This window comes from Brachyhypopomus gauderio, chromosome 1, assembly GCF_052324685.1.
Source record: "Brachyhypopomus gauderio isolate BG-103 chromosome 1, BGAUD_0.2, whole genome shotgun sequence".
NCBI classification, from domain to species: Eukaryota; Metazoa; Chordata; class Actinopteri; order Gymnotiformes; family Hypopomidae; genus Brachyhypopomus; species Brachyhypopomus gauderio.
In genome coordinates, this window is record NC_135211.1 from 52,917,128 (window position 1) to 52,944,627 (window position 27,500).

Consider the following 27,500-nt stretch of genomic DNA (forward strand, 5'->3'; position numbering starts at 1 on the left):
AGAACCCAGCTGTTCAGAACCCAGCTGTTCAGAACCAAGCTGTATGTTCAGAACCGAGCTGTATGTTCAGAACCTAGTTGTATTTTCAGAACTGAACTGTTCAGAACCGATCTGTATGTTCAGAACCGAGCTGTATGTTCAGGTTCACAAGAGCTGGTATGAAACACAACACATGATGTGACCACACGTGATCGGAGACATTAAGAGCAGGAGTTCAGAACCCAGATGGGTGGTGTGTTATGATATTCCCGTGGGGGTTGGGGGTATGGGATGGTGGAATACATCAATTGTGATCAATACCTTGATTGTGATGGGTGTGGTCTGATTTGAAAGACTGGTGTACACTGGGGTTGTGCAGGTGCAGGTGGTGAAGCATGAGCAGCACAGTTTACAGGACTACAGAAGCAGCCAAGCCCCTCCCCCACCTCATGATATTCCCTTTATGCATTATGCATGTGTGTGCAATCCACACCTCCCAATTACACCTGCCTCTCTGTAGCTCAGAACCTCTGAGCACAGTGCCCCCCCCCCCCCCCCCCCAGTACCAATCAGCGCCCCAATACCAGGCTGCCGTTAAGTATTCCGGAAGGCCCATATTCCATGCGGACGGACTGCATTCCTTTACCCTTTTAACCTCTTTACTGTGCTGCGCAGATAAGCAAAGCACTCAGTGTCACAGGCTGCCTGTGGGCTAATGGGCCTTAGAACAGGCAGTTAACTCGCTGTAGACAGGAACTCAACAAAGAAGGAGGGAGAAAGAGAGGGAGATCAAAAAGGGTATGACAAGACTGTGTGTGTGTGTGTGTGTGTGTGTGTGTGTGTGTGTGTGTGTGTGTGTGTGTGTGTGTTTGTGTGTGCATGTGTGTGTGTATATATGTGGGTGTATGCGTGTGCGCATGTGTGTTTCTGTTTGTGTGTGTGTCTGAGTGTGTGTGTGTGTGTGTATGTGCATGTGTGTTTGTGTATATGTGTCCGTGTGTGTGTGTGTGTGTGCGCAAGTGTGTGTGCATATAATCATCTGCATGTGTTTGTGTGTGTGTGTGTGAGAGAAAGAGAGAGAGAGAGAGAGAGAGAGAGAAAGAGCGAGAGAGAGAGACAGTTGTTGCAGTTGGGCTTTTGAGCAGGTATGTAATCCCTTTACCTACCTGTCAGTGTGTGGGTGACCTTTTTGTTGGGGTGTGACACAGGTGAAGGAGATGTTGGCATAGTCCTGTAGGAGATGGACAGAGATTTACTGAGGTAAAGGTTGGAGAAGATGCTATCTACACACACACACACACACACACACGCTTAAAAAACCTGCATTCTCATTCTGCATATCAGGTACACTCAAAATGTACACACAGTGAACTAAGAGGATTAGATATCGTATCGCACACACAGACGCGCGCGCACACACACACACACACGCATGTAATCTGTAATATGTGGTAATCTGAGCCAGGCCACAGTGTTCTTTCCCTTTTGAGGTTTGTGCTTTCATGTTGCATCAGTATCAGTTAATGTGAGTCTCCCCCTCCCCCACACACAGCGAAGTAGAGAACAGGACAGAAGAAAAGCCTTTTATACCACCCAACAATTGGCCCCATTATTCCTCCATGTTCACACACTTAAACATTCTACAGTTTATTGTTGCAGAACATCTCCAATGCTATCAAACAGTCCAATTCAAACTCTATTCAAACCCCATTCAAGCCATATTCAAACCCGATTCAAACTCCATTCAAACCCAATCCAAACCCTATTCAAATACTATTAAAATCCCTTCAAACCCTATTAAAATCCTTTCAAATCAAATTTAATCCCCATTCGACCCCTGTTTAAACCCCATTCAAACCCTATTCAAACTCCTTTCAAAGTCCATTCAAATCCAATTGAAACCCCATTCAAACTCAATTCAATCTCTATTCAAACCCAATTCAATCTCTATTCAAACCCCATTCAAACCCTATTCAATGCTCATTCAAACCCTATTGAGCCCTATGTGTAGTATTAGCCAGTATACAGATGTATAGTGTTAGCAGAGGTTGGTCTTTAAATGTGATGTCAAAGTTAATGTATATATAGAAATTAGGCATTTTCCTGATTTAGCAGCCTTTTTATGAGATTACAAAAATAGATTATACTATACACACACACACACACACACACACACACACACACACACACACACACACACACACACACACACACACATTCACACGTCTAGCTATGTTTAAATAAATTCCCGAAAATTCTTTGAATGCTTAAAGCCAGTGAAATGGGCTCTGCTACAGGAGAAAGACATGAAAAGTGGGCCATGCATCTGCATGAATATGACATCACCTGTGTGATTTACATAATCTCTGTGATTATTACATCATCTATCCCATTATGACATCTACAAGGGCCTCTTGCATTCACATGTTTGGCCTGTAGATGTTTCTTATGTACATGTTTAAGTAAACAGCTGAAATCAAAGACTGTTAGACTATGTGAAGCAGAAAGACCCAGGTGGTATGTAAACATCCACTAAGGGCTCTGTTTGAAAAAAAAAAACCCTTCTGTTTGGCCTTTCATTCTTGGTTTAGAGGAGTGCTTTTCCATTCTTGTTTAGGAGAGTGCTTTCACTGCTCAGGAGGCCAAAGACAGGGTTTCGTGCCTCCAGGTTTAGATGGGTTTGTATTTTCACACTTCCAGGGACGGAGTGGGAGGTTTGTGTGTGTGTGTGTGTGTGTGTGTGTGTGGGGGGGAGGGGGGGGGGGGGGTTGTCATGACAGACCAGAGTGTTTGATTTCATAAAATAGAGAGGGAGAAGAAATTTCAGCTCCACTGATTTGCAGGAAAAAAGGAAAATAAATTGTAAACAAGATCCTATTGAAAGATCTATGGCTAAAACTAAAATCCCTGGGCTGGCTATGTGTAAGGACTTGTGAGGACCAGGACGAAATCTCCCTGGTATGGAATGCAGATAGCCATAATTCTCCCTACAGGTCAAGTTCCAAACAGGTGATACTCTGTCCTGATGTTTCAGCACTGGTCTCTAGCCAAGACTCCATAGCATCACGTGTTCCTAACAGAAGATAAACATCACGGCTGACGTGTGAACTTCTTAAACCACTCAGGGGGTCTTCATTTCATATGCAATATTTCACAATTCTTTGACTTCAGTTCATCTGAAGTACAACATGGGGGAGCGTCTTTCCCTGCGTTTTTTCTCTCTTGGTCTCTCTCTATCTGTCTTTCTCCCCCCCTCTCTCCCTTTCTGTCTTTCTCACTTTCTCTCTCTGTCTATCTCTCTCACACTCCCTCTGTGTCCCTCACTCCCTCTCTCTCCCTCCCCCCGTCTCTCTCTTCCTTGACCTCTCTCTCTCTCTCTCTCTCTCTCTCTCTCTCTCTCTCTCTCTCTCTCTCTCTATCTCCAGAAACACAAACCCACTCACACACACAGAAGATTATTCCTTCTCTTGGAAGTAGACTGCAGCTTTGTGTTTGGGGTGTTCACAACCTTCCTAGCATGCAGTATCTTTCCCTCTCAGTTGAGATTTCCTTTACATATTAAGCTTATTTGAAATGGGCTTTTCCACCAAATGATGACCAATTAAACAGGTTTTTTTGCAAACTGCATTTCAGCAGAATTCAGTTACACAACTAAATAATAATAATAATAATAATAATAATAAGTTCCGTTTGTATAGCGCCTTTCCATATGTAGTAAACAAAAATACGCAAACTAACAAACGGCAATACAAAAACAGGCACCACCAATACAAACAGACAAAATAAATTGAAGCCGGTCTAGGATGAAGAGTTTAGGAGAAAATATTGAGAAAACAGGTGAGTTTTTAGTTGTGTTTTGAGTGAATTGAGAGATGGAGTGATGGTGGGAGAGAGTTCCAAAGTGTTGGGACAGCCACACTGAATGATCGACCCCCCACAGTGCTTAACTTGGTCTAAACTTAGTCTACGTGTAGTCTAAACTTAGTCTACGTGCAGTCTAAACTTATCAGCATCTACTATTCCATGCTAGCATGTGTTCGCACAGCAAACAACAGCAGGAAGTTGAATGTCAGTTGTAATTATATCAGACATGTCTTTATGATGACTCAGTGATTGGCACCCAGATTCCAGTAGTCAGGGTGCTTGGATAAACACAAAATTGTAATGCTTTCATTTGACGTACAATCTTTTGATATGTGACTGAGAGAGGTTCGTGTGTTGTTAGCATGTCAGAGGGAGGTTCGTGTGTTGTTAGCATGTCTGTGGGTTTATGTGTATCTGACATTAGCCAGATAATTCGACAGCCCAAACAGGACATTAGCAACGAACCTCCTAATGAGGGGTGATTGGAATAGATACTAATGCAAAGGACTTGAACATGATCTTATTTTTTTAGCAAACAGCTAGCTGTCACTAGAAGAAAGGACCTCCTGGCCATGGGTAGATGTACTGTAAGTTTGAGGATGAAGTTCTGACCCTGAAGTAATCCCCCAGTTTGGTACGCCTCTCAGCAACATCAGTGCTGATGTTGAACGCACGCTCTCCTGTCTTGTTTGCTTGTATGAGTTAGCGCCCCATTTCCTGGAGGTGCAGGGAGTGTAGCTCCCTCTCGTCTGCCTGCCCAAGGTGAAGTGTTCAAATCCAGGCACATCTGCTGCAGACAGCTGGGTCCACAGCTGGAGGGTGTAGACCAGCAGCTGAATGGCAGAAGAAGAGTGATGTGTTGAATATAGGGATGAGTGAAGGCAGGGATGGATGTGTGGGTGGCTGTTGGCACATTGACGTGGAGGGTTTAGTAGGTTAGAGACATTGCGTGTAGAAGTCTATAAAAGCCCTTCACTATTATGACACAACCCCTGTTGAGGCCTGCTCACAAATTTTACTCTTATACCGTAATTTCAATTCAGAAATGGAAAACAAGGGAGCGGAGTGAGTGGGTAATTAATATAAAAAAACAGCTTCACTGTAAGGATATTGTAGTGTACAGTGGGATTGAAAAGGCTCTGCCCATTGGCTATTGAGGTGAAGGTAGCACTATTGATGTCATTGGATAAATCTGCCAAGGACGTTTGCAGCGTCAGTAACCACTTGATCTTTCTGATCCAGGGACAGACCCTCCTGATTCAGGGACAGTTCTTACTGATTCAAGGAAAGATCCTCTTGATTCAGGAACAGATCTTAATGATTCAGGGAAGGATCTCCCTGATTCATGGACAGATCCCCCTGATCCTGGAACTGATCCTACTGATCCATGAGCTCCTATTGCTCCAGGAAGGAAGTGATCTTTAGCTGGAGCTCTTGGACAGTGTGAAGTTCTGGAGAAGTTCTGCTGAGAAATCTTGATCCAGCAGATCTTGATCACGATCAGGTGGATTTGACACATGCACCTACATTAACGATGTTGTAGATCATTGAACCTTCAGTGCTCTCCTCTGATATCCTCTAACAGATATCATTTTCAGCAGGATAGTGCAACGTGACTTTAGATGAAGCCATGAACATTGTTCAGGAACTGTGAGGAACATGAACAGTTGACTTTCCCAGATCAAAATCTGATCAATCTGTAGATGTGCTGGCAGAAGACGCGTGATTCATAGAGACTCCAGTAAGCATCCCTTCAATAAAGGGTTATTTTTCGCTTGGTGGAGCTCACCACAGTGCCAGTCTTCTGGGGGCTTCTAGAAGCTTCTGGATGCTTCTGCTTTGCCTCTTTTAGCCCAGCGAATGTGTGATCTTACATAAGTTCCTAGTTTTAAAATAGACTGAATAATCATTCTTTACTTGGAAGACACTGCTGACTCATATAGACCCTGGCCTGAAAGAATACAACACACACACACACACCACACACACACACATACACACACACACACACACACACACACACACACACACACACACACACACATTTTTGCTACCACCCCTAAGTTCCAAATTTTACCATCATGTGCCTTTTTTTAGTTCTAGAACTCGTACTATGATGGTTCATTTAAATTCATTCAAACATGTTCTAAATGGTTCTTAAAGGGAGATGTTCCAATTGTCAGATTATTTTTCTGCGCTGTCAAGCACGTCAGTTCCCCATATAGAGGCTGAATGCAGTGCACCGTGTGTGTTTCGCCTGTACGGTATGTGGATTTGGACATGTAAAGCAGTGTGTGTTTCTGATTATGACAGGGTTTATAAGCTTTATTTGGGTTTCTCTGCGGCTGGTAAACACAGATTTGATATGGAGGTCTTCTCAAGGTAAATATTTACTTCAGTTAAATTCAGTCTAATAACAAAATCGTTTTATGTCTCTAAATGCCAAGGCAAAATTATTTTTTTTTCCATAAAGCTTTTCATAAACACAAATTCAAATTCGGTTAACACAAACATAACAAAAGGGCAAAAACATAAATGGCATAAATAAATTAGAAGTGCATTTCACAGAGTACTGAGCTCTGGCCCCCTGAGTACACAATCATGTTGGGAAGGGTTTAGAGTTAGGATTAGGGTTAGGGTCAGGGCTGGGGTCAGGGTTAGGGTTAGGTATGAGAACTTAATAAACAAATTCCAATCTTCCATAGTTTCATTTATTCATTGAATAATGTTTCATTATAGGACATCTGAGTATTATCCCTTGGCTACCAATCTTGAAAATAAGAGTTTTTGCAGAGTATATGCCATTCTGAATGGATTGTGCTCTAGAATTCAGTATGTGGTGTGTTTGTCCGCCTGTAGTGCAGTGGCAGACTACAGGAGCCCCTGTGTGCGGACTCCTGCGGTGATGACCACTGCCCTGCCCTCGGGCAATCAACATCCATCCTATTCCTGTGTATACCAGCCCGTATCTCTTGAGTCATGGGTCTCCTGGTCAAGGACACCCTCTTGAAACTGGCCAAGGTCTCTACGTGACCCTGGGCCCATCTGTTTCCAAGCATGCAGGTATGCATCACTTCCTTTATGCTAAGCCAGTGGTTGGTTAATGGACATTACATACATTACTACCTTTTCTCTGTGTCAGTTCTGTTGGGCTTCCATTCAATCCATTGCATGTTATCTGCAATTCTGCTTTTGGAGTGTGGAGGGTCGCAGGGTGGTGTGTGGAGGGCTGGCCCCTGGGTGGTGTACAGAGGGATGGCCCCTGGGTGATGTGCGGAGGGCTGGCCCCTGGGTGGTGTACAGAGGGATGGCCCCTGGGTGATGTGTGGAGGGCTGGCCCCTGGGTGGTGTGTGGAGGGTCGCAGGGTGGTGTACAGAGGGCTGGCCCCTGGGTGGTGTACAGAGGGCTGGCCCCTGGGTGGTGTGCGGAGGGCTGGCCCCTGGGTGGTGTACAGAGGGATGGCCCCTGGGTGATGTGTGGAGGGCTGGCCCCTGGGTGATGTGTGGAGGGCTGGCCCCTGGGTGGTGTGTGGAGGGCTGGCCCCTGGGTGGTGTGCGGAGGGCTGGCCCCTGGGTGGTGTGCGGAGGGCTGGCCCCTGGGTGGTGTACAGAGGGCTGGCCCCTGGGTGGTGTGCGGAGGGCTGGCCCCTGGGTGGTGTACAGAGGGCTGGCCCCTGGGTGGTGTGTGGAGGGCTGGCCCCTGGGTGGTGTGTGGAGGGCTGGCCCCTGGGTGATGTGTGGAGGGCTGGCCCCTGAGTGGTGTACAGAGGGATGGCCCCAGGGTGGTGTGTGGAGGGCTGGCCCCTGGGTGGTGTGCGGAGGGCTGGCCCCTGGGTGGTGTGTGGAGGGCTGGCCCCAGGGTGGTGTGCGGAGGGCTGGCCCCTGGGTGGTGTGTGGAGGGCTGGCCCCAGGGTGGTGTGTGGAGGGCTGGCCCCTGGGTGATGTGCGGAGGGCTGGCCCCTGCGTGATGTGCGGAGGGCTGGCCCCTGGGTGATGTGCGGAGGGCTGGCCCCTGGGTGATGTGTGGAGGGCTGGCCCCTGGGTGGTGTGTGGAGGGTCGCAGGGTGGTGTGTGGAGGGCTGGCCCCTGGGTGGTGTACAGAGGGCTGGCCCCTGGGTGGTGTGCGGAGGGCTGGCCCCTGGGTGGTGTACAGAGGGATGGCCCCTGGGTGATGTGTGGAGGGCTGGCCCCTGGGTGATGTGTGGAGGGCTGGCCCCTGGGTGGTGTGTGGAGGGCTGGCCCCTGGGTGGTGTGTGGAGGGCTGGCCCCAGGGTGGTGTGTGGAGGGCTGGCCCCTAGGTGGTGTGTGGAGGGCTGGCCCCTGGGTGATGTGTGGAGGGCTGGCCCCTGGGTGGTGTGTGGAGGGCTGGCCCCTGGGTGATGTGTGGAGGGCTGGCCCCTGGGTGATGTGTGGAGGGCTGGCCCCTGGGTGGTGTGCGGAGGGCTGGCCCCTGGGTGGTGTGCGGAGGGCTGGCCCCTGGGTGGTGTGTAGAGGGCTGGCCCCTGGGTGATGTGTGGAGGGCTGGCCCCTGGGTGGTGTGCAGAGGGATGGCCCCTGGGTGATGTGCGGAGGGCTGGCCCCTGGGTGGTGTGTGGAGGGCTGGCCCCTGGGTGATGTGTGGAGGGCTGGCCCCTGGGTGATGTGTGGAGGGCTGGCCCCTGGGTGATGTGTGGAGGGCTGGCCCCTGGGTGGTGTGTGGAGGGCTGGCCCCTGGGTGATGTGTGGAGGGCTGGCCCCTGGGTGATGTGTGGAGGGCTGGCCCCTGGGTGGTGTGTGGAGGGCTGGCCCCTGGGTGGTGTGTGGAGGGCTGGCCCCTGGGTGATGTGTGGAGGGCTGGCCCCTGGGTGGTGTGTGGAGGGCTGGCCCCTGGGTGGTGTACAGAGGGCTGGCCCCTGGGTGGTGTACAGAGGGCTGGCCCCTGGGTGGTTTGCGGTGTTCTTGCCCAGGCCAGGATCTCCGTCCTGTTTGTAAGTAATGGGTTGCTCCTGATCCGGCTGCCAGGGGACAGGGATGCAGGCCTTTGTTCTTGTTTGTTCATTTATTGATGTGATTGCTTTAAAGCAAGTTCAGCAGTCTCCACTGAAATGTCTCCCAGGCGTGGGGTTTATGATGTTAGGGTTAGGGTTAGGCTGACTATGTTAGGGTTGGTTCTCTCGAACAGTTCCTGAAATTAACATGTGGTCATGGAGGTAACGGGGAATTTCAGCAGATTAAAGAGATGTGTGCTCTCAAACCCAGACAAACAGGAGAGGAGGAAGGAGAAATGAAGAGAGGATGGAGGGAGAGAGGGAGGGAGGGATGGAGGGAGGGAGATGCATGATGAATGGAGGAGTGAGAGAAGCAGTCTAAGCACTGGCACTCACAGTGATGAGGATAAAGGTCAGTCATTAGTTTGAACTCAGACTACATTATTTATTTTGTAGAGGGATTGTTCATGCGTAAATAAGGGTGTGCTTGAAAGATATGGGGGGAGAGAGTAAAAGAGAGAGAGTATGGGGAGATATAGTATGGGGACAGAAAGAGTATGGGGGAGAGAGAGTACAGGAATTGAGAGAGTATGGGGAGATATAGTATGGGGACAGATAGAGTATGGGGAGAGAGAGAGTACAGGAATTGAGAGTATGGGGGGAGACAGTATGAGAAGAGACAGTATGGGGAGAGAGACTATGGGGATAGAGGGAATATAAGAGAGAAGAGAAGTGAGCACCCTCTCTGTTATTAACAGCATTCTGGGTGGTTACGTGGTAGACCACTCACTCACTTAAGGGTTTGTTTTGTCTTCATTGGTGGCTTTTGTGTGTGGCTTTATGAATTTTACACTGTGTACCAGAAGAAGAAAGTGTGTGTGTGTTAGAAAACCTGAACCCCCCCTTCTCCCTGCCTCCCTCTCATTTTCTCTCCATCTCTCTCTCTCTCTCTCTCTGCCTCTCTGCATCTATCACAGTCTGAGGTTGAGTGTTCTCAGGAGCAGCACACACTCCTGTCACAGCATTACCACCGCCACACTTCTCCAGCACTAACCCCCCCCCCCCCCACCCGCCTGCTCTCTCTCCTCATCCCTCTCTCTCTCCCACTCTCTATCCCTCCCTCCCTCTCTCTCTCTCTCTCCTCACCCCTCTTTTGCTGTTCCACTCTCTGCCATCGCGTCTCGTCTCATCTCGCGGTTGCGTCTGTGCCAGCATTCCTGGAGAAGCGTGCTCTGTTGTTTCTCATTAGCATGAACGTCCGAGCGCCGTCTGCATCTGTAGCCAAACGGGCAGCGGCGGAAGCCTCGGTAGCCTCGGCAACGTCGTCAGCATCAGCACCGGTGTCTCGCACCCTCGCCCCATCCTCGCACTTGCCGCCTGGCGCCGAGCGTGTGCACACAGACCGAGCGGCTCTCTGCTGAAGGAGCGGAACACCCAGCCTGTCTCCGCAGCGCAAACACAGAGGGACACGCGAGGGGGGACGGTGCTTCAGGGAGTCGTTGTTTTCCCATTTTGCTGTGATGTCAAGCACCCAGAGAAGAGAGAGAGAGAAAGATGTTCGGACGCCCAAGTCTTTCGTATCAGCCGTCCGGAAGCTTTTCTCCCTAGGAAAGTAAAGAGGCTGTGTGTGTGTGAGAGAGAGAGGGAGCTGCTCTCTGCTGCCTTTAAGTCGTTTTTCCTCCCTCCCTCTTCTCTTCTGCTCATCAGGCTTATATCTGCTGCAGACTTCACCGTGCTCACCATTCCTCTGGGGATTTGAAGCCCCACAAACTAGATTGAGATAATCTCCCGTCGTCTCGGATCGTCCGTCTCTTTTTCTCCTTGTTTTCTCCCTCGCTGTTTGGCTTTGCCCCGATGTCTTCCGTCCTTTCCGTGTTTCCTGGCGTAAGAGAATGAACCCTGAATGGAGGCTGCTGTTTGCTCGGTGATGATGGATCGGAATTTCGATGAGAAGTCAGAGTAGCGTCATCTAAAGCCTGAAAATCACTCCGACGGAACCACAGAGTGTTGGATCCACCACACTTTACAAAATATCTTACTTATCTGACTCTAAATGTAGATGGCTGAGGTCTGGGAGGTGTTTGACTGCGTTCCTGTTGCTGTCAGTTCTGGTGACTGACGCTGCATTCTATACTCTGTTATCTAATTATCTAATGACTTTTTCTACCTCATAGTTTCCTGGTGTTCCTTCCTGTCTTTATGGATGTTTTTCATTTTTTTGGACAGCATGTTTGTGGAGTTACAGAACATTCCAGAGGAATAAGACATTGATCTGTTTCGTCATTGGATTCCCCCCCCCCCTCCCCACCTGGATTTTTCTCTTTTTTCAATGGAATTTTTCTTATTCTTTCTTCTATTTTTGTCTTTTTGAGGAGTTTCATTCATTCATTCTCCTCGTTTCTTGCTGCTGATATCTAAAGCATTTTCCCCTTGAAGGGAACCTGGGAATTATGGATCCTAGATCGGTCTGATTATGTCTTCCTGTTCGTGTCGTATGAGACAGGGCATGGAAGTCCCAGACTCTTCCCCATCCCAACTAGGAAGTGTTCTTCTAGTGAATGGATTGGTACTGATCCGGCAGGCCCCGCCCTCAGTCCCACCCCCAGCTCTGTCCCCAGCTCCTCCTCATGCAGTTTGGCTTAGTCTTTGGCGACTTGTTCTGCTGTTGTCATTATTGGCATTTCCTGGTCCCGCTGTTTCCGCTCGAGTCTCATCCAGTCTGAGCACAACGCACCATGTCCACCATTTTCATAATAAACATGGAACTGTGCCTATTGCGATCAACAGGATGCCATTCCTTACCCGTGGGGGCCATGGTAGGTTCCACCCTTCTATTTTAGCACTGTTATGTTCCGCTGTTGATTAGCTTTTTTACGCCATATGTTTGGTGTGAATTTAGTCTGTGGATATTTTAGAAAGTTAATCGCCAGTTTTGTTTTTGCTTGTGGTTCCATGTGAGTTGAACAGGGTTAGGGTTAGGGTTAGGGTTAGGGTTAGGGTTATGCAATTTCCTGATCATTTCTGATCCCCTACACAGAAAGAGGCTTGTGAGAGGTGGTGACCTCAGGATAATTTTTTTTTTAAATAAATTTTTTTATATCCGAGATGGACCCAATATTGACCCTTGAGGAACCCCACAGTTTGAACTTCGAGGGGCAATGGTTTAGTGCTGAAATTAGCAGCCTTACAGATGTAAGTAGGACGTTAGGCCGTCGGAAACCATGTCAGTGGTAGGATCACATGGAATACCGCAGACCAGTAAAGGCATTGCCTAGCAAGTCACTGGTCACTTTTGGGCCTTTAGTGGAGCCTAAATGTTTTGAAGATGCTACAACATGTTACTGGGGGCAGTCATGGCCTGGTGGTAGGGAACTGGACTTGTGACCGGAGGGTCGTGGGTTTGATTCCCAGACCTGAGGCCATGACTGAGGTGAGCAAGGCACCTAACCCCAACTGCTCCCTGGGCGCCGGGCTAGGGCTGCCCACCGCTCTGGGCACGTGGGATCCACAGCCCCCTAGTAATCACTAGTGTGTGTGTGTGTGTGTGTGTGTGTTCTAACTGCACAGATGGGTTAAAAGCGGAGGACAAATTTCAATTGCGGTGAAAAAATCACAATTGACATTATTATGGCACATTTACTGCATTCTAAGGCCCATTTTCCACTCCAGTGATGATAATAGAACGAGTTTTTACAGAATGGGTTGTTCGTTTCTGTTAGGACATCCTGCACCATCACTAAGTGCCACTGGAGACACAACAGTCTGTTGTTCTGCTGGACGTTCAGCATCTCTACTGCTCGGCAACCAGGACGTCCACTCAAGCACAGCTTAGATGTCTTTGGTGCTTTCTTTTATTTCTTTCTTTTTCTGTCTGTCAGTCCCACCTCTTCATCCCTTTCTTTCTTACTTTTTTTTCTCTTCCTTCTCTTTGTAGAGGTAAGGTGATTGCTGCTTAGGGTGTGCATTAAGGTTCGGGTTTAGGTTTAGGGTTTGTCCTCATCCCTCCATGTTTCCTCTTCTTTATCTCATCCACTCTTGCTACTTCAGATTTCTGCTACTTCTATAATCTGAATCAATCTAAAATCTGAGTGCTGAACAGACACACCACTGTCAGCCTTTTGCCCCATCTGCTCCAGATTATTTGCTCCAACCCTAAATCCTATCCTAATCCTTACCCTAACCATAGCCATAATCTGCAAATAATATTATTGGCTCTAATCCTAACCCTAACCCTAATCCTCACCCTGATTCTAAATCCTAACTCTAACTCTAATCCGTAATCCTAACCCTAACACCAAAATCTGTATTGACATTAATAGATCTTGGCATCCCTTAGTGTTCAGCTCTGAGTTAGATTTATGATGCTTCCCATACGTCCAGAGACTGAATCGTTTTAATGGCCTGGTTACAGTTTCTACTGCCTCAAGAAAATACCTTTCATATGGAGATCTGCAAATGGCTAAATGTAAATAATAAGATTCTATAGAGTACAAATAGAGATGTAGTATAAATACAGTGTAGTTTACACTGTATTATGTTAGAAGTGCACACACACATAGTGGGCAGCTGAGTGAGGCGAGTGTGAAGTGTGATTATTCATGCAGTCATGATTTAAATATATTCAGTCATGATTTAAATATATTCAGTCATGTTTTAAAACGGTGGCCTAAACCTGCTTGTCTGTCCTCTCTCATTGTCCTCCGTCTCTCTCACTGTCCTCTGTCTCTCCCCCTTTCTCCTTAACTTCCTATTCTTCTCTCTTTACATTTTATTTTCCCCTAGCTTGCTCATATAATTGGATTAGACTTCTCATGCATCTCGAGTTGTTGAGCTGTTTAAATTTGCATAATTAACACAGAAATGCTCCATGTCACCCTCCACCAGCTCGAATCTGACTGTTGATTCAGGCCACTCTGGTGTGTGAGTGTATGTGTGTTTGTTTTGGGGGTGGGGGGGATGCTTGTGAACCTAGAAGGGAACACAGATCATTGAACACCACAAGCAAACCAAGAGGATGGTCTCTACGGGTATGGTCTCTATAGGGATTGTCTCCACAGTGATGGTCGCTATGTGGATGGTCTCTAAGGGGTTGATCTCCTCCTTCTGCTCTGCGTGTTCCAGGCAGCAGTCCAATGACCCCAGCTCTAACCCCAACACTAACCCTAACCCCAACAATAACCCCAACACTAACACCAACACTAACCCCAACACTAACCCTAACCCCAACACTAACACCAACCTAACACTAACCTCAACACTAACACCAACACTAACACCAACCCCAACACTAACACCAACCCCAACACTAACACCAACACTAACACTAACCCCAACACCAACACCAACACTAACACCAACACTAACACTAACCTCAACACTAACACCAACACTAAGACTAACACCAACCCCAACACTAACCCTAACCCCAACACTAACACTAACCCCAACACTAACACTAACCCCAACATTTTGGGAGTTTTTTTTTTTTTTTTTTTTGCCTTAGATGTTTTTATATTTGGATTTTCTTATATCTATATGTAAACCCCCCCCCCCCCCCCTTCCTTTTTTCATTTTCGTGTGGATTTATCAATTGTGTGATATGAGAAAGATTTTGAGCACTTCTTGCTTTGGATACACGGTGTGGATTGGAGTATAGCACTTACTAATAGCACTTATAGCCCAGCTGGTATAACCCTAAGGGAGCCCCTACCTATGTCCCCTCTTCTTTTAAACACTTATGTAGATAGTACTTACAACTCTCAAACCTACCCTAACCCTAACCGCAACCCTATCATGAACTCCAGACCTATAGTCCAATACCTACCTTCCTGCCCTACTGAGCCCTGAACTTAACCCTCTCCCTTTCCAAATTCCTAAACCCAACCTCTCTAACCCCTTTCTCCATCTACCCAAAACCCCAATTTTCCAACCCCTTTCCCTATCCACGCCTAACCTAACCTTCCATCTTCCCCACAGCCCTACCCCAACCTTCCCCCCCCCCCTTCCCCCCCCCCCTCTCCCCCCCCCCCCCCACCTACCCCCTCCTTCCAACCTGGTCCTTAACCTAACCTCCCCCCTTGCTGAGCCCTTAACCTAACATTTCCCCTCACCTAGCCCTAAACTTAACCTCTCCCCTTACCTAGCCCTAACCCTAACCTCCCCCCTTCCCCGGACCCTAAAACCTAACCTTCACCCTCACCTGGCCCCAAACTTAACCTCTCCCCTTACCTAGCCCTAACCCCCCCCCCCCCCCATCCCCCTTCCCTGGCCCTAGTCCAAACACAAGTTCCTACCTGTTGAAACCATGTTTTCTCCTTTTTCACCCCTTGGTAAATTCCAGACCCATTTTCATAGCCACCCAGAAATACACAACATGACATCCTTTTCCTATTTTTTTCCCCCCCTCCCCCTATTTTTTCTTTTATAGGTTACTTTTCCAGGGGATATCCCCTGAAATAGTTGGTGTGCCTGAGCACCAAAGGGTTAAAAAACCTAATCTGTAAGCCATTAACCCCAAGACCTAACCCCAACACTAACCCCAAAACTAACCCTAACCCAAAGACCTTCTGAGTTTGTTTTTCATCTGTTTGTTTCCTCTTCATCTCTTTCCCACTGTTCCCACAGCTCCCACTACACGTCTTCGTGTGTTTCTGCTGGTGTGCTTCGCCTCCAGCTGGGACACTGGATGTGTTCACACAGCACATAGAGGCTCAAATCAATCAGATTTTCTGAACAAATCAGATACATTTTTGTTAGATTGTTCACGATATTGTTTTAATGTGACCTATATATATCCTACATTAGTGTGAACAGACCAGCCTCCTAAACTGCCCCCCCTGGGCAGGAGAACTCTACTTCACACAGCACGCTACACCTGATCCATTAACATGGAGTCTGCAGGAACAGACCACTGATCTAAGGTTTACGCTCCTGTTCAAAACCGCAACACACATTCCTGAATGCACTGCAGGAAAAGGACGATGACAGATTAATTAATTTATCTGCTAATCTCACAAACTCACTAATTACAACGGTAGAAACAGGCAATGCCACATGCTTGTGGTTCCTATAGTTACGATTAGACGACAGATGAGTTAATTCACCTGCTAATCTCACACACTCTCTAACTACAATGGTAGAAACAGGCAATGCCACATGCTTGTTGTTCCTATAGTTACGATTAGACGACCGCTGTTGTGCACAGTGATGGGGTGCACGTTAAAATGTTGATTTATCCCACTTAAATCTTCCCTCACCGATACTGTCTATCTTTTCTTCATAGCAGAAAAATATGATGAATGTTGGGCTGGATTGACATAAATGTGACAGGAATTCTGATCTGGCGGAGTAGTATTGCCACATATCAGATGCGTTTCGGACGTCAGTATCACATACGAATGTGGCCCAAATCTGAATTGAAAATGACACCTTCAGTGTGGCTTTCACCATTCACACTGCCATCCAAATGACAGGTCTGTTTCACGTGCAGAGGAGAAGACCAGATTTGAGCCACATTTACCTGCTGTGTGAACACAGACACACAGACACTTTTCTTTTTGTCTGTTTGCTTTCTGTCGCTGTACTTTGTGTTGTTTGCTGATGCAAGTACGCATGGACAGGCTTTTCTGAGTCTGAGGACCATCACGGGCAGGGTTTCTTCCTCATCCTCATCATCTTCTTCCTCTTCATGGGGTCATGCTGCAGACTGCAGTACTTTTTCTACAAGGCCTTATGCTGTATATTTTTCTATAAGTGAGCCTCTGGATTACACGCTCAATATAATGAAGATGTAAACAGGGTCCTTAACTGCTGTAGAATGAAGTGATGGAGGGTAGGATCAAATATGGGTGTAGGTCCGTGTTGGGTGTCTGTAAGCAGGGTCAGGTATGGGTGTAGGTCCGTGTTGGGTGTAGGACATGGGTATAGGTCAGTGTTGGGTGTCTGTAAGCAGGGTCAGGTATGGGTGTAGGTCAGTGTTGGGTGTAGGATATGGGTGTAGGTCAGTGTTGGGTGTCTGTAAGCAGGTATGGGTGTAGGTCAGTGTTGGGTGTCTGTAAGCAGGGTCAGGTATGGGTGTAGGTCCGTGTTGGGTGTAGGACATGGGTGTAGGTCAGTGTTGGGTGTCTGTAAGCAGGGTCAGGTATGGGTGTAGGTCAGTGTTGGGTGTAGGATATGGGTGTAGGTCAGTGTTGGGTGTCTGTAAGCAGGGTCAGGTATGGGTGTAGGTCAGTGTTGGGTGTAGGATATGGGTGTAGGTCAGTGTTGGGTGTCTGTAAGCAGGGTCAGGTATGGGTGTAGGTCAGTGGACTTTGGTTACTCTTCATGAGAAGCAGATGGGAAAAGCTCCTGAATTAAAGAGTCAGAGAGACAGAGGGAATACATTCAAGCAGACACTGCTGCAGTGAGACAGGTTCCACGTCTCACCTTTGAACCTGTTCTCCGCTCTTCAGAGGGGCTTCTGACGCCGGTTGCAGGTGTAGTGTTGATTGGCTTTGTCAGTTGCCTCCCTTAAGGGCCCTTGGAGTGAGCCGAGAGGGCTGAGACTCCGATCATCTGAAGAACTCCTTCTGAAACGGCCGCTCTCATTGTCAGGCCGATAGGAGAATACTGATGATCAGCCGCAGTTTGACTACCTCTGCATAGTGTGAGCGTTTCAGTGTCTGTTTGGGTGTGTTTGTGTACTTTTGTGTGAGCGTGTGTATTTGTGTACTCTTGTGTCTGTAGGGACCCATTTTACTGCCTCTGTGCTGATTGTTGAAGTTCATTCACCATCCGGCACTGCAGAGGGTCTCCGTTAGCGTGGGTGGGGCCGTCGTGCACGCCCCCCTACAGTCAGGGCAAGAATTGACTTCTTTGGACAGTTCACTATGGCCATAGGATCATGATACACATGGTCCTCAGTGCAGAGTGCTGAGCGTCGGTGTTAAACATTTCATATGAGATGGTTAATAATTGTGTAGGTCGTTCTGATGGGACTAAACCATCTGTGTTATGTATTTCTTTCTTTTTAGCTCTTCATAGAAATGAATGAACTATTAGACTGAATGGTGTGTTCAAATAAAATAGAACTATTTAGTAATAAATTGTATAATAATTTTGCTATGGCCTTCTCATTCATTGGCAGAAACCCACACAGAGAGAATGTTCCTGACATACATTCAGTCAAACCTGCATGTGTGCGTGCGTGCGTGCGTGTGTGTGTGTGTGTGTGTGTGTGTGTGCCCGAGTATGCAGGCCATCTTTTCTCTGCTTTTCTCAGCTTTTTCTCTCTTGAGCAGCGGTGCTGGAAGGTGGAATATTCACGACCCAATCTTCATGCAGCAGGAGAGCCTGTTCTGGTTCTGTTCTCCTCCCAGGGAGATGATGCCGTTACCTGAGTTACTCCAGCATGTTATAGAGCCGTGTGTGAACACAGTGATGCTCTATTTCAGAGGAGATTGTGGCAAACGGCATGAATTAATCTACTGCTGTGGTCATTGTCCATCACAATTGTCCTTCAGGAGTTCAGATTCAGGAGTCAGGAAACTAGACGGTTTCAGTGTTGACAAGGTTATTGATACAGAGTGTGTAGTATATGGTTGATCACGACTTCCTGTGTAGGAGGAAGGAGGAGGAGGATGAGGAGTTTAAGGAGGGGTTAGTGGGGGATGAAGATAAGAGCACATGGGGAATTACATTGGGGGGGGGGTGATAGTCATCACCTCAGGGTTGAGACAAACAAACAAACGGGGTGTTGACTATACAGAGGTGGGCAAACATCGATGCTTCTCCAGGATGTGATTTCATATTAGGGTGTATTAGGATTGTATTGCAGACAGATGGCAAATGAAGAGTAATCTCCATAGAGACGAAGGAGAGTAAGGTGAAAGAAGCATGTTTTCTCTCACAACGCAGGGCTTCAATTGTTCAGATTGCTCAGATGTGGACAGCTGTCCCTCAGGTCTAGCTTTCATTTCAAAACACAACAACAAGTATAAAAGTCCGAATGTAGATTTAATAATTATAATAATAAAGTGTAGATTTACTTCAGCCCAAAAGGCTAGGAAATTAATATCCTTGTGGAGAGTTGCACACGCCTGCATCTGGTCACCTGGGTGTCTGGTCACCTGGATGTCTGGTCACCTGGGTGTCTGGTCACCTGTGTGTCTGGTTCACCTGGGTGTCTGGTTCACCTGTGTGTCTGGTCACCTGGTGTCTGGTTCACCTGGGTGTCTGGTCACCTGGGTGTCTGGTCACCTGGGTGTCTGGTTCACCTGGGTGTCTGGTCACCTGGGTGTCTGGTTCACCTGGGTGTCTGGTTCACCTGGGTGTCTGGTCACCTGGGTGTCTGGTCACCTGGGTGTCTGGTTCACCTGGGTGTCTGGTCACCTGTGTGCCTGGTCACCTGGGTGTCTGGTTCACCTGTGTGTCTAGTCATGTCATGCAGTCATTGGAAGGAGTTTTGCAATGACAGAGAGGGACACGCCCCAACCCCCCCCCCCCCCCCCCCCATTACATTCTAATGTCTTACTTGCTGTGAAACGTTTTCCCTGTATTTAAAAAGTCTTTCCCTCAGAAAAAAGGGGTGGAGCATGAAGTTTATACCGGTGTACCCTTATTAATATTCATATACCCTTAATACTGGTGTACCCTTATTGGATCTTGTGTACCCTTATTAATATTCATATACCCTTAATACTGGTGTACCCTTATTGGATCTTGTGTACCCTTATTAATATTCATATACCCTTAATACTGGTGTACCCTTATTGGATCTTGTGTACCCTTATTAATATTCATATACCCTTAATACTGGTGTATCCTTATTGGTACTTGTGTACACTTATTAATATTCATATACCCTTAATACTGGTGTACCCTTATTGGTACTTGTATACCCTTATTAATATTCATATACCCTTAAAACTAGTGTGCACCTATTAATACTGGTGAACCCTTAATACCAGTGTACCCTTATTAATATTCATATACCCTTAATACTGGTGTATCCTTATTGGTACTTGTGTACCCTTATTAATATTCATATACCCTTAATACTGGTGTACCCTTATTGGTACTTGTATACCCTTATTAATATTCATATACCCTTAATACTGGTGTATTCTTATTGGTACTTGTGTACCCTTATTACTATTAATATACATATACATATACATATACATATACTCATTAGTACTGATAACCCTAAAAAACAGTTTACCCTTATTAAAACTGGTATGCCAGTATTCCCCAGTGTGTATTGTGTTGTGTGTTCTGTTCCGACATGAAGAAGAAAACAGGACATGGCATGTGTCGCTAGCTGCATTAATTACCCAGACAGCTCCAGAAATTACATGTCTGCCATGTATCAAGTCCATGAATAGATGACAGACGTGAGTGTGTGTGTGTGTGTGTGTGTGTGTGTGCGTGTGTGTGTTAAATAACCCCATGGCATGACATTTCTTTTTTCTTTTTCATTTTTTAGTGTTATTATAAACGGCTTTTATTTGAAAACCAAAAGATCCAAAATATTTACTTTTGCTGTTTGTGGTTAATGATGAGTTTAAATGTACACTACTGTAGTTTAGATGTACACACGTAATTGAGCTACAACAGTAAAAAACAGTAATATTTCACAATTACAGTGATGCATGTGGGAGTTTGCATGTGGCGCATATATTAGGCGTGAGCATGTTCAAGTGTTACTCATGTGAGTCTCATTACTATGCAGTGTCAGAGCATCACATTACTGCTGTGACTGACTGTGGCATTAACCACATGTACCCCTCACCCCAAACACACACACACACACACACACACACACACACACACACACACACACACACACACACACACACACACACACACACACACACACACACCTGTAACTCTGCTTTTTGTTGTCAGTGATCACTTTTAGAGCCTCTTTCACGTTCTATTCTACCAGCTTCTGTCACCTCTTCGGCTATTCAAGAAATGCTACACACACACACCCACACACACACACACACACACACACACACACACACACACACACACACACACACACACGCACACACACACACACACACGCACACATAAACACACACCTCTGCCCTTGTTACCCATAGCAACCATCCCTCAGGTGTCTTCTTGTGGTGCAGAGACATCTTTCACAGGAGGCACTGTGTCTGGTGGTTTGAGGTTCCACCCCCGCCTGGCACTCAGGGCCTGGAACGTTCTGGAACCCACGTGGACAATTTCCCATGTGACTGTCCTCTCCCACCCCGTCTTCAATTACGTACTAAAGTCCACCTGTTATAACCATAACACTAACCCTAACCTCATCCCTAACCCTAGCCCATAAAAATAGTCACGATTGTATAAAAATAAACACATTAATCACATAAACATTCATTAAAGATTCCACTCCAGGGGGAACAAGATATGGGTTAGGCTTACTGTAGTACAGGTTAGGGTTATAGTAGTGTGGGTTAGGGTTACAGTAGTATGGGTAAGGGTTACAGTAGTACGGGTTAGGGTTACAGTAGTATGGGTTAGGGTTACAGTAGTACGGGTTAGGGTTACAGTAGTATGGGTTAGGGTTACAGTAGTATGGGTAAGGGTTACAGTAGTACAGGTTAGGGTTACAGTAGTACAGGTTAGGGTTACAGTAGTATGGGTTAGGGTTACAGTAGTACAGGTTAGGGTTACAGTAGTACTGGTTAGGGTTACTGCTGTGCTGAGGGGTGTCCCACAGAGAGAGCTACAGGGCTTCATTCTAACTCTCCCTCAGTTGGCATGTTTGTCTGTCCTTGAGGCTCCTGTTCACATCAGCAGTTTTAACGAGCATGTTTGATGGTGGAGGCCATGTTAGTCATAACCCAGGAACTGCCCCTCTCTCCCTCCTCATCTCTCCCTCTTCATCTCTCCCTCCCCATCTCTCCCTCCCCATCTCTCCATCCTCATCTCTCCCTCCTCATCTCTCCCTCCTCATCTCTCCCTCTTCATCTCTCCCTCCTCATCTCTCCCTCTTCATCTCTCCCTCCTCATCTCTCCCTCTTCATCTCTCCCTCCTCATCTCTCCCTCCTCATCTCTCCCTCTTCATCTCTCCCTCCTCATCTCTCCCTCTTCATCTCTCCCTCCTCATCTCTCCCTCTTCATCTCTCCCTCCTCATCTCTCCATACTCATCTCTCCCTCCTCATCTCTCCCTCTTCATCTGTCCCTCCTCATCTCTCCCTCCTCATCTCTCCCTCTTCATCTCTCCCTCTTCATCTGTCCCTCCTCATCTCTCCCTCCTCATCTCTCCCTCTTCATCTCTCCCTCTTCATCTGTCCCTCCTCATCTCTCCATCCTCATCTCTCCATACTCATCTCTCCCTCCTCATCTCTCCCTCTTCATCTGTCCCTCTTCATCTCTCCCTCCTCATCTCTCCATACTCATCTCTCCCTCCTCATCTCTCCCTCTTCATCTCTCCCTCTTCATCTGTCCCTCCTCATCTCTCCCTCCTCATCTCTCCCTCTTCATCTCTCCCTCCTCATCTCTCACTCCTCATCTCTCCATCCTCATCTCTCTCTCTTCATCTCTCCCTCTTCATCTCTCCCTCCTCATCTCTCACTCCTCATCTCTCCCTCCTCATCTCTCTCTCTTCATCTCTCCCATCTCTCTGATCAAGGGTTTATCATCATAACTAACCATAACCATAACCCTAACTAAACTAATTTATGAGTTTCAGCATGTGTGTGGAGTTATGAGTCTGCATTCTAAACACAGGCATCAGAAAATTTGCATCAGAATTACAACCAAGATGGTCAGATAAGATCAGTTCTGATGAGGAGTAGAGAGGCCTTTTCCTGCCAGCATTACCCGTAAACCAATCATAAGAAGCCTCTGCCAGGAACACCATATCTAATACTGGGATCAACCGGATCCTTCAGCAGTAAGAGCTTTACTGCAGTGTGGAGCAATAAGTTGGTTTTCCCCATATCACTGGCTACCAAAGAAACTGAGCCACATATTCCAGCAGTGCTCTTTGTAATCTGTTTTATTTCTAGCATCACAGGTGCGTTGGTTGGGCGTGGTCTGTTTTATTTCTAATATCACAGGTGTGTTGGTTGGGCGTGGTCTGTTTTATTTCTAATATCACAGGTGTGTTGGTTGGGCGTGGTCTGTTTTATTTCTAATATCACAGGTGTGTTGGTTGGGCGTGGTCTGTTTTATTTCTAATATCACAGGTGCGTTGGTTGGGCGTGGTCTGTTTTATTTCTAATATCACAGGTGCGTTGGTTGGGCGTGGTCTGTTTTATTTCTAATATCACAGGTGCGTTGGTTGGGCGTGGTCTGTTTTATTTCTAATATCACAGGTGCGTTGGTTGGGCGTGGTCTGTTTTATTTCTAACATTACAGGTGCGTTGGTTGGGCGTGGTCTGTTTTATTTCTAATATCACAGGTGTGTTGGTTGGGCGTGGTCTGTTTTATGTCTAATATCACAGGTGCGTTGGTTGGGAGTGGTCTGTTTTATGTCTAATATCACAGGTGTGTTGTTTGGGCGTGGTCTGTTTTATGTCTAATATCACAGGTGTGTTGGTTGGGCGTGGTCTGTTTTATGTCTAATATCACAGGTGCGTTGGTTGGGAGTGGTCTGTTTTATGTCTAATATCACAGGTGTGTTGTTTGGGTGTGGTCTGTTTTATGTCTAATATCACAGGTGTGTTGGTTGGGCGTGGTCTGTTTTATGTCTAATATCACAGGTGCGTTGGTTGGGAGTGGTCTGTTTTATGTCTAATATCACAGGTGCGTTGTTTGGGCGTGGTCTGTTTTATGTCTAATATCACAGGTGCGTTGGTTGGGCGTGGTCTGTTTTATGTCTAATATCACAGGTGTGTTGGTTGGGCGTGGTCTGTTTTATGTCTAATATCACAGGTGTGTTGGTTGGGCGTGGTCTGTTTTATGTCTAATATCACAGGTGTGTTGGTTGGGCGTGGTCTGTTTTATGTCTAATATCACAGGTGTGTTGGTTGGGCGTGGTCTGTTTTATGTCTAATATCACAGGTGTGTTGGTTGGGCGTGGTCTGTTTTATGTCTAATATCACAGGTGTGTTGGTTGGGCGTGGTCTATTTTATGTCTAATATCACAGGTGTGTTGGTTGGGCGTGGTCTGTTTTATGTGTAATATCACAGGTGTGTTGGTTGGGCGTGGTCTGTTTTATGTCTAATATCACAGGTGTGTTGGTTGGGCGTGGTCTGTTTTATGTCTAATATCACAGGTGTGTTGGTTGGGCGTGGTCTGTTTTATGTCTAATATCACAGGTGTGTTGGTTGGGCGTGGTCTGTTTTATGTCTAATATCACAGGTGTGTTGGTTGGGCGTGGTCTGTTTTATGTCTAATATCACAGGTGTGTTGGTTGGGCGTGGTCTGTTTTATGTCTAATATCACAGGTGCGTTGGTTGGGCGTGGTCTGTTTTATGTCTAATATCACAGGTGTGTTGTTTGGGCGTGGTCTGTTTTATGTCTAATATCACAGGTGTGTTGGTTGGGCGTGGTCTGTTTTATGTCTAATATCACAGGTGCGTTGGTTGGGCGTGGTCTGTTTTATGTCTAATATCACAGGTGTGTTGGTTGGGCGTGGTCTGTTTTATGTCTAATATCACAGGTGTGTTGGTTGGGCGTGGTCTGTTTTATGTCTAATATCACAGGTGTGTTGGTTGGGCGTGGTCTGTTTTATGTCTAATATCACAGGTGTGTTGGTTGGGCGTGGTCTGTTTTATGTCTAATATCACAGGTGTGTTGGTTGGGCGTGGTCTGTTTTATGTCTAATATCACAGGTGTGTTGGTTGGGCGTGGTTTCTTCATTCCTCTGCTCTCACGTGTTTGAATACCTTTCACATTAGGCTGGAGTTTAAGTGGTTCACTTCACTAGCTTTAAAGTCACTGAGTGGTGTTTCTTTCAGTTTCATAAAGACTACAGTTCTGGGCTTTAGGGTTAGGTTTAGGGTTAGAGTTAGAGTTAGGGGTTAGCGGTTAGGGGTTAGGGTTAGGGTCCTCCACAGCTTGGCCAGCAACAGAAATTAATCAGAATCATCAATTTACCAGAGGTGAATCAGAATCATCAATGCAGTGACTCTGTTTCAGTGCAGGGGTTTATCTGAATACTGAATACTGCCTTTACTGATGCTTCTTTAAAGCAACTCCTGGCAGCCTCGTGGCTCTGGGCCTTCAGTCAAAGCAGTGAAATTGACCTCAGGAGTCAGTGAGGAGGTGTAAGAGAGTGAATCAGAATCTGACTCTGGTGACCAAGTATGTTCTTACATCCAAAGTTCACAGCAGCTAGCGTGTTTGGCGTGTGGATGGTGGCTGGAGAAGGAGGACAGGATGAGGATGAGGATGAAGAAGGGCTCGGGCTTGAGCCTCGTCCCACAATGCCACAAGAGATGCAGTTTGAGGTGTTCCAGAGGAAGGAGCTATAAACAGATCTAGACGGAGGAGACACAGTTTGTTCCGGCATGATTTCGAGCTGCCGTCAGCGCAGCACCATACAGTGTCTTGGCGAAAGTTACAGTCGTGTTACATTTTTATGTAACTGGCAGTTTTCAGCATTCTCCTGGTCATCTGTCACATGGCTCGGGCTTTTTAATATGTATATAGTCATTTACATTTAGTCCCAGGTGAATGAACTAAATAATCACCACATTGGTTTTATGAACAGGAATCAAATAACGTCACAGTTTGCATGGTGCAGCACAGGAACCATCAGATGTTATGAATGTGGACTCCACACGCCCACTGACACCACCTCCCTCCACACAATCAGTCTAGCTATGTGGCTTGAAGCACCTGGCAGGGTTAAACCAGCCCATGCAGTGTTCAGCAGTAAACTCCCAAGTTGAACACCAAACAGTCATATCACTATAACAGTACCAGATTGTTTACCTGGCCGTTTGCATCAGTATCTGAGAGTGGAGGGACATCCCTGGACGTGTCTGTCACCACGGCAGCACCACTGTGAGTCCTGCACCAGCCTGCGGAAGGCGGAGCATTTTATGTTTCGTTTTTGTTTGTTTTCGTGTCGTTTGTTTGCTTCCCGCGTTGCTCCACGGCAGGGATGGAAGCTTCAGCGAGCACGTCGTTGAGCAGGGGGCGTGAGCTCAGCACCAATGCAGACTTAATTATTCATTTTGCTTGATATGAAAGTGTTGCTGTGTGTGCCCTGCTGCCTCCTGTCACCACTGTGAGCTCATTCACATTAATAAACAATGTCTCAATGTATCTCACATTAATAAACTACGTCTCGACGTCCCTCACATTAATAAACAATGTCTCAATGTATCTCACATTAATAAACTACATCTCAACGTCCCTCACATTAATAAACAACGCCTCAATGTATCTCACATTAATAAACTACGTCTCAACGTCCCTCACATTAATAAACAATGTCTCAATGTATCTCACATTAATAAACTACGTCTCGACGTCCCTCACATTAATAAACAATGTCTCAATGTATCTCACATTAATAAACTACATCTCAACGTCCCTCACATTAATAAACAACGCCTCAATGTATCTCACATTAATAAACTACGTCTCGACGTCCCTCACATTAATAAACAACGTCTCAATGTATCTCACATTAATAAACTACGTCTCAACGTCCCTCACATTAATAAACAATGTCTCAATGCATCTCACATTAATAAACTACGTCTCAACGTCCCTCACATTAATAAACAATGTCTCAATGTATCTCACATTAATAAACTACGTCTCGACGTCCCTCACATTAATAAACAATGTCTCAATGTATCTCACATTAATAAACTACGTCTCAACGTCCCTCACATTAATAAACAACATCTCAATGTATCTCACATTAATAAACAACGTCTCAATGTATCTCACATTAATAAACTACGTCTCGACGTCCCTCACATTAATAAATAACGTCTCAATGTATCTCACATTAATAAACTACGTTTCGACGTCCCTCACATTAATAAACAATGTCTCAATGCATCTCACATTAATAAACTACGTCTCAACATCCCTCACATTAATAAACAATGTCTCAATGTATCTCACATTAATAAACTACGTCTCGACGTCCCTCACATTAATAAACAATGTCTCAATGTATCTCACATTAATAAACTACGTCTCAACGCATCTCACATTAATAAACGTCCCAATGTATCTCACAGTAATAAACAATGTATCAATGTCTCACATTAATAAGCAACGTATCACATAATCAACGTCGCAACAACTCATCTTTAATAAACATCATATCACATTATTAAATGTCTCAACATCTCTCAACTTTAATTAACATATCTTACATAAATAAAAAACGTCTCAATGTATCTCACAATAATAAATGTATTAATACTGTATAATGTAAAATAGGATGTAATGTAAAATAGGATGTACTGTAATTGTGAGACCTTCAGTAACTTTAATTAATACATATGATCATCTGAATCAAACACATCAAACACCCTTTACTACCTCAAACACTCTTTACTATGGTTATGGTTTGGGTGAGACTTTCAGATTTTTCAGTATTGTGTTTTACAGTGCAAATGAGGCACAACACACAAGAAGTGCGTAAAAGGGTAGGCACAACACACAGGAAGTGTGTAAAAGGGCACAACACACAGGAAGTGTGTAAAAGGGTAGGCACAACACACAGGAAGTGTGTAAAAGGGCACAACGCACAGGAAGTGTGTA

General features: G+C 46.2%; 1 protein-coding gene across 14 annotated transcripts in view; it reads left to right on the top strand.

The window, feature by feature from the left end:
* nrxn2b (neurexin 2b) overlaps positions 1-27,500 on the top strand; it is a 580,834-nt gene that overhangs the window by 433,938 nt on the left and 119,396 nt on the right. For 2 of the 14 annotated variants that reach the window (XM_077019148.1, XM_077019154.1), the window contains exon 1: positions 9,981-11,626. The exons of the other annotated variants lie outside the window; for them this stretch is intronic. In XM_077019148.1, the coding sequence (XP_076875263.1) occupies positions 11,284-11,626 (343 nt within the window). In that variant the 5' untranslated portion in view covers positions 9,981-11,283. Of the gene's footprint in view, positions 1-9,980; positions 11,627-27,500 lie in introns of those variants that run through there. 14 annotated transcript variants of the gene reach the window in all.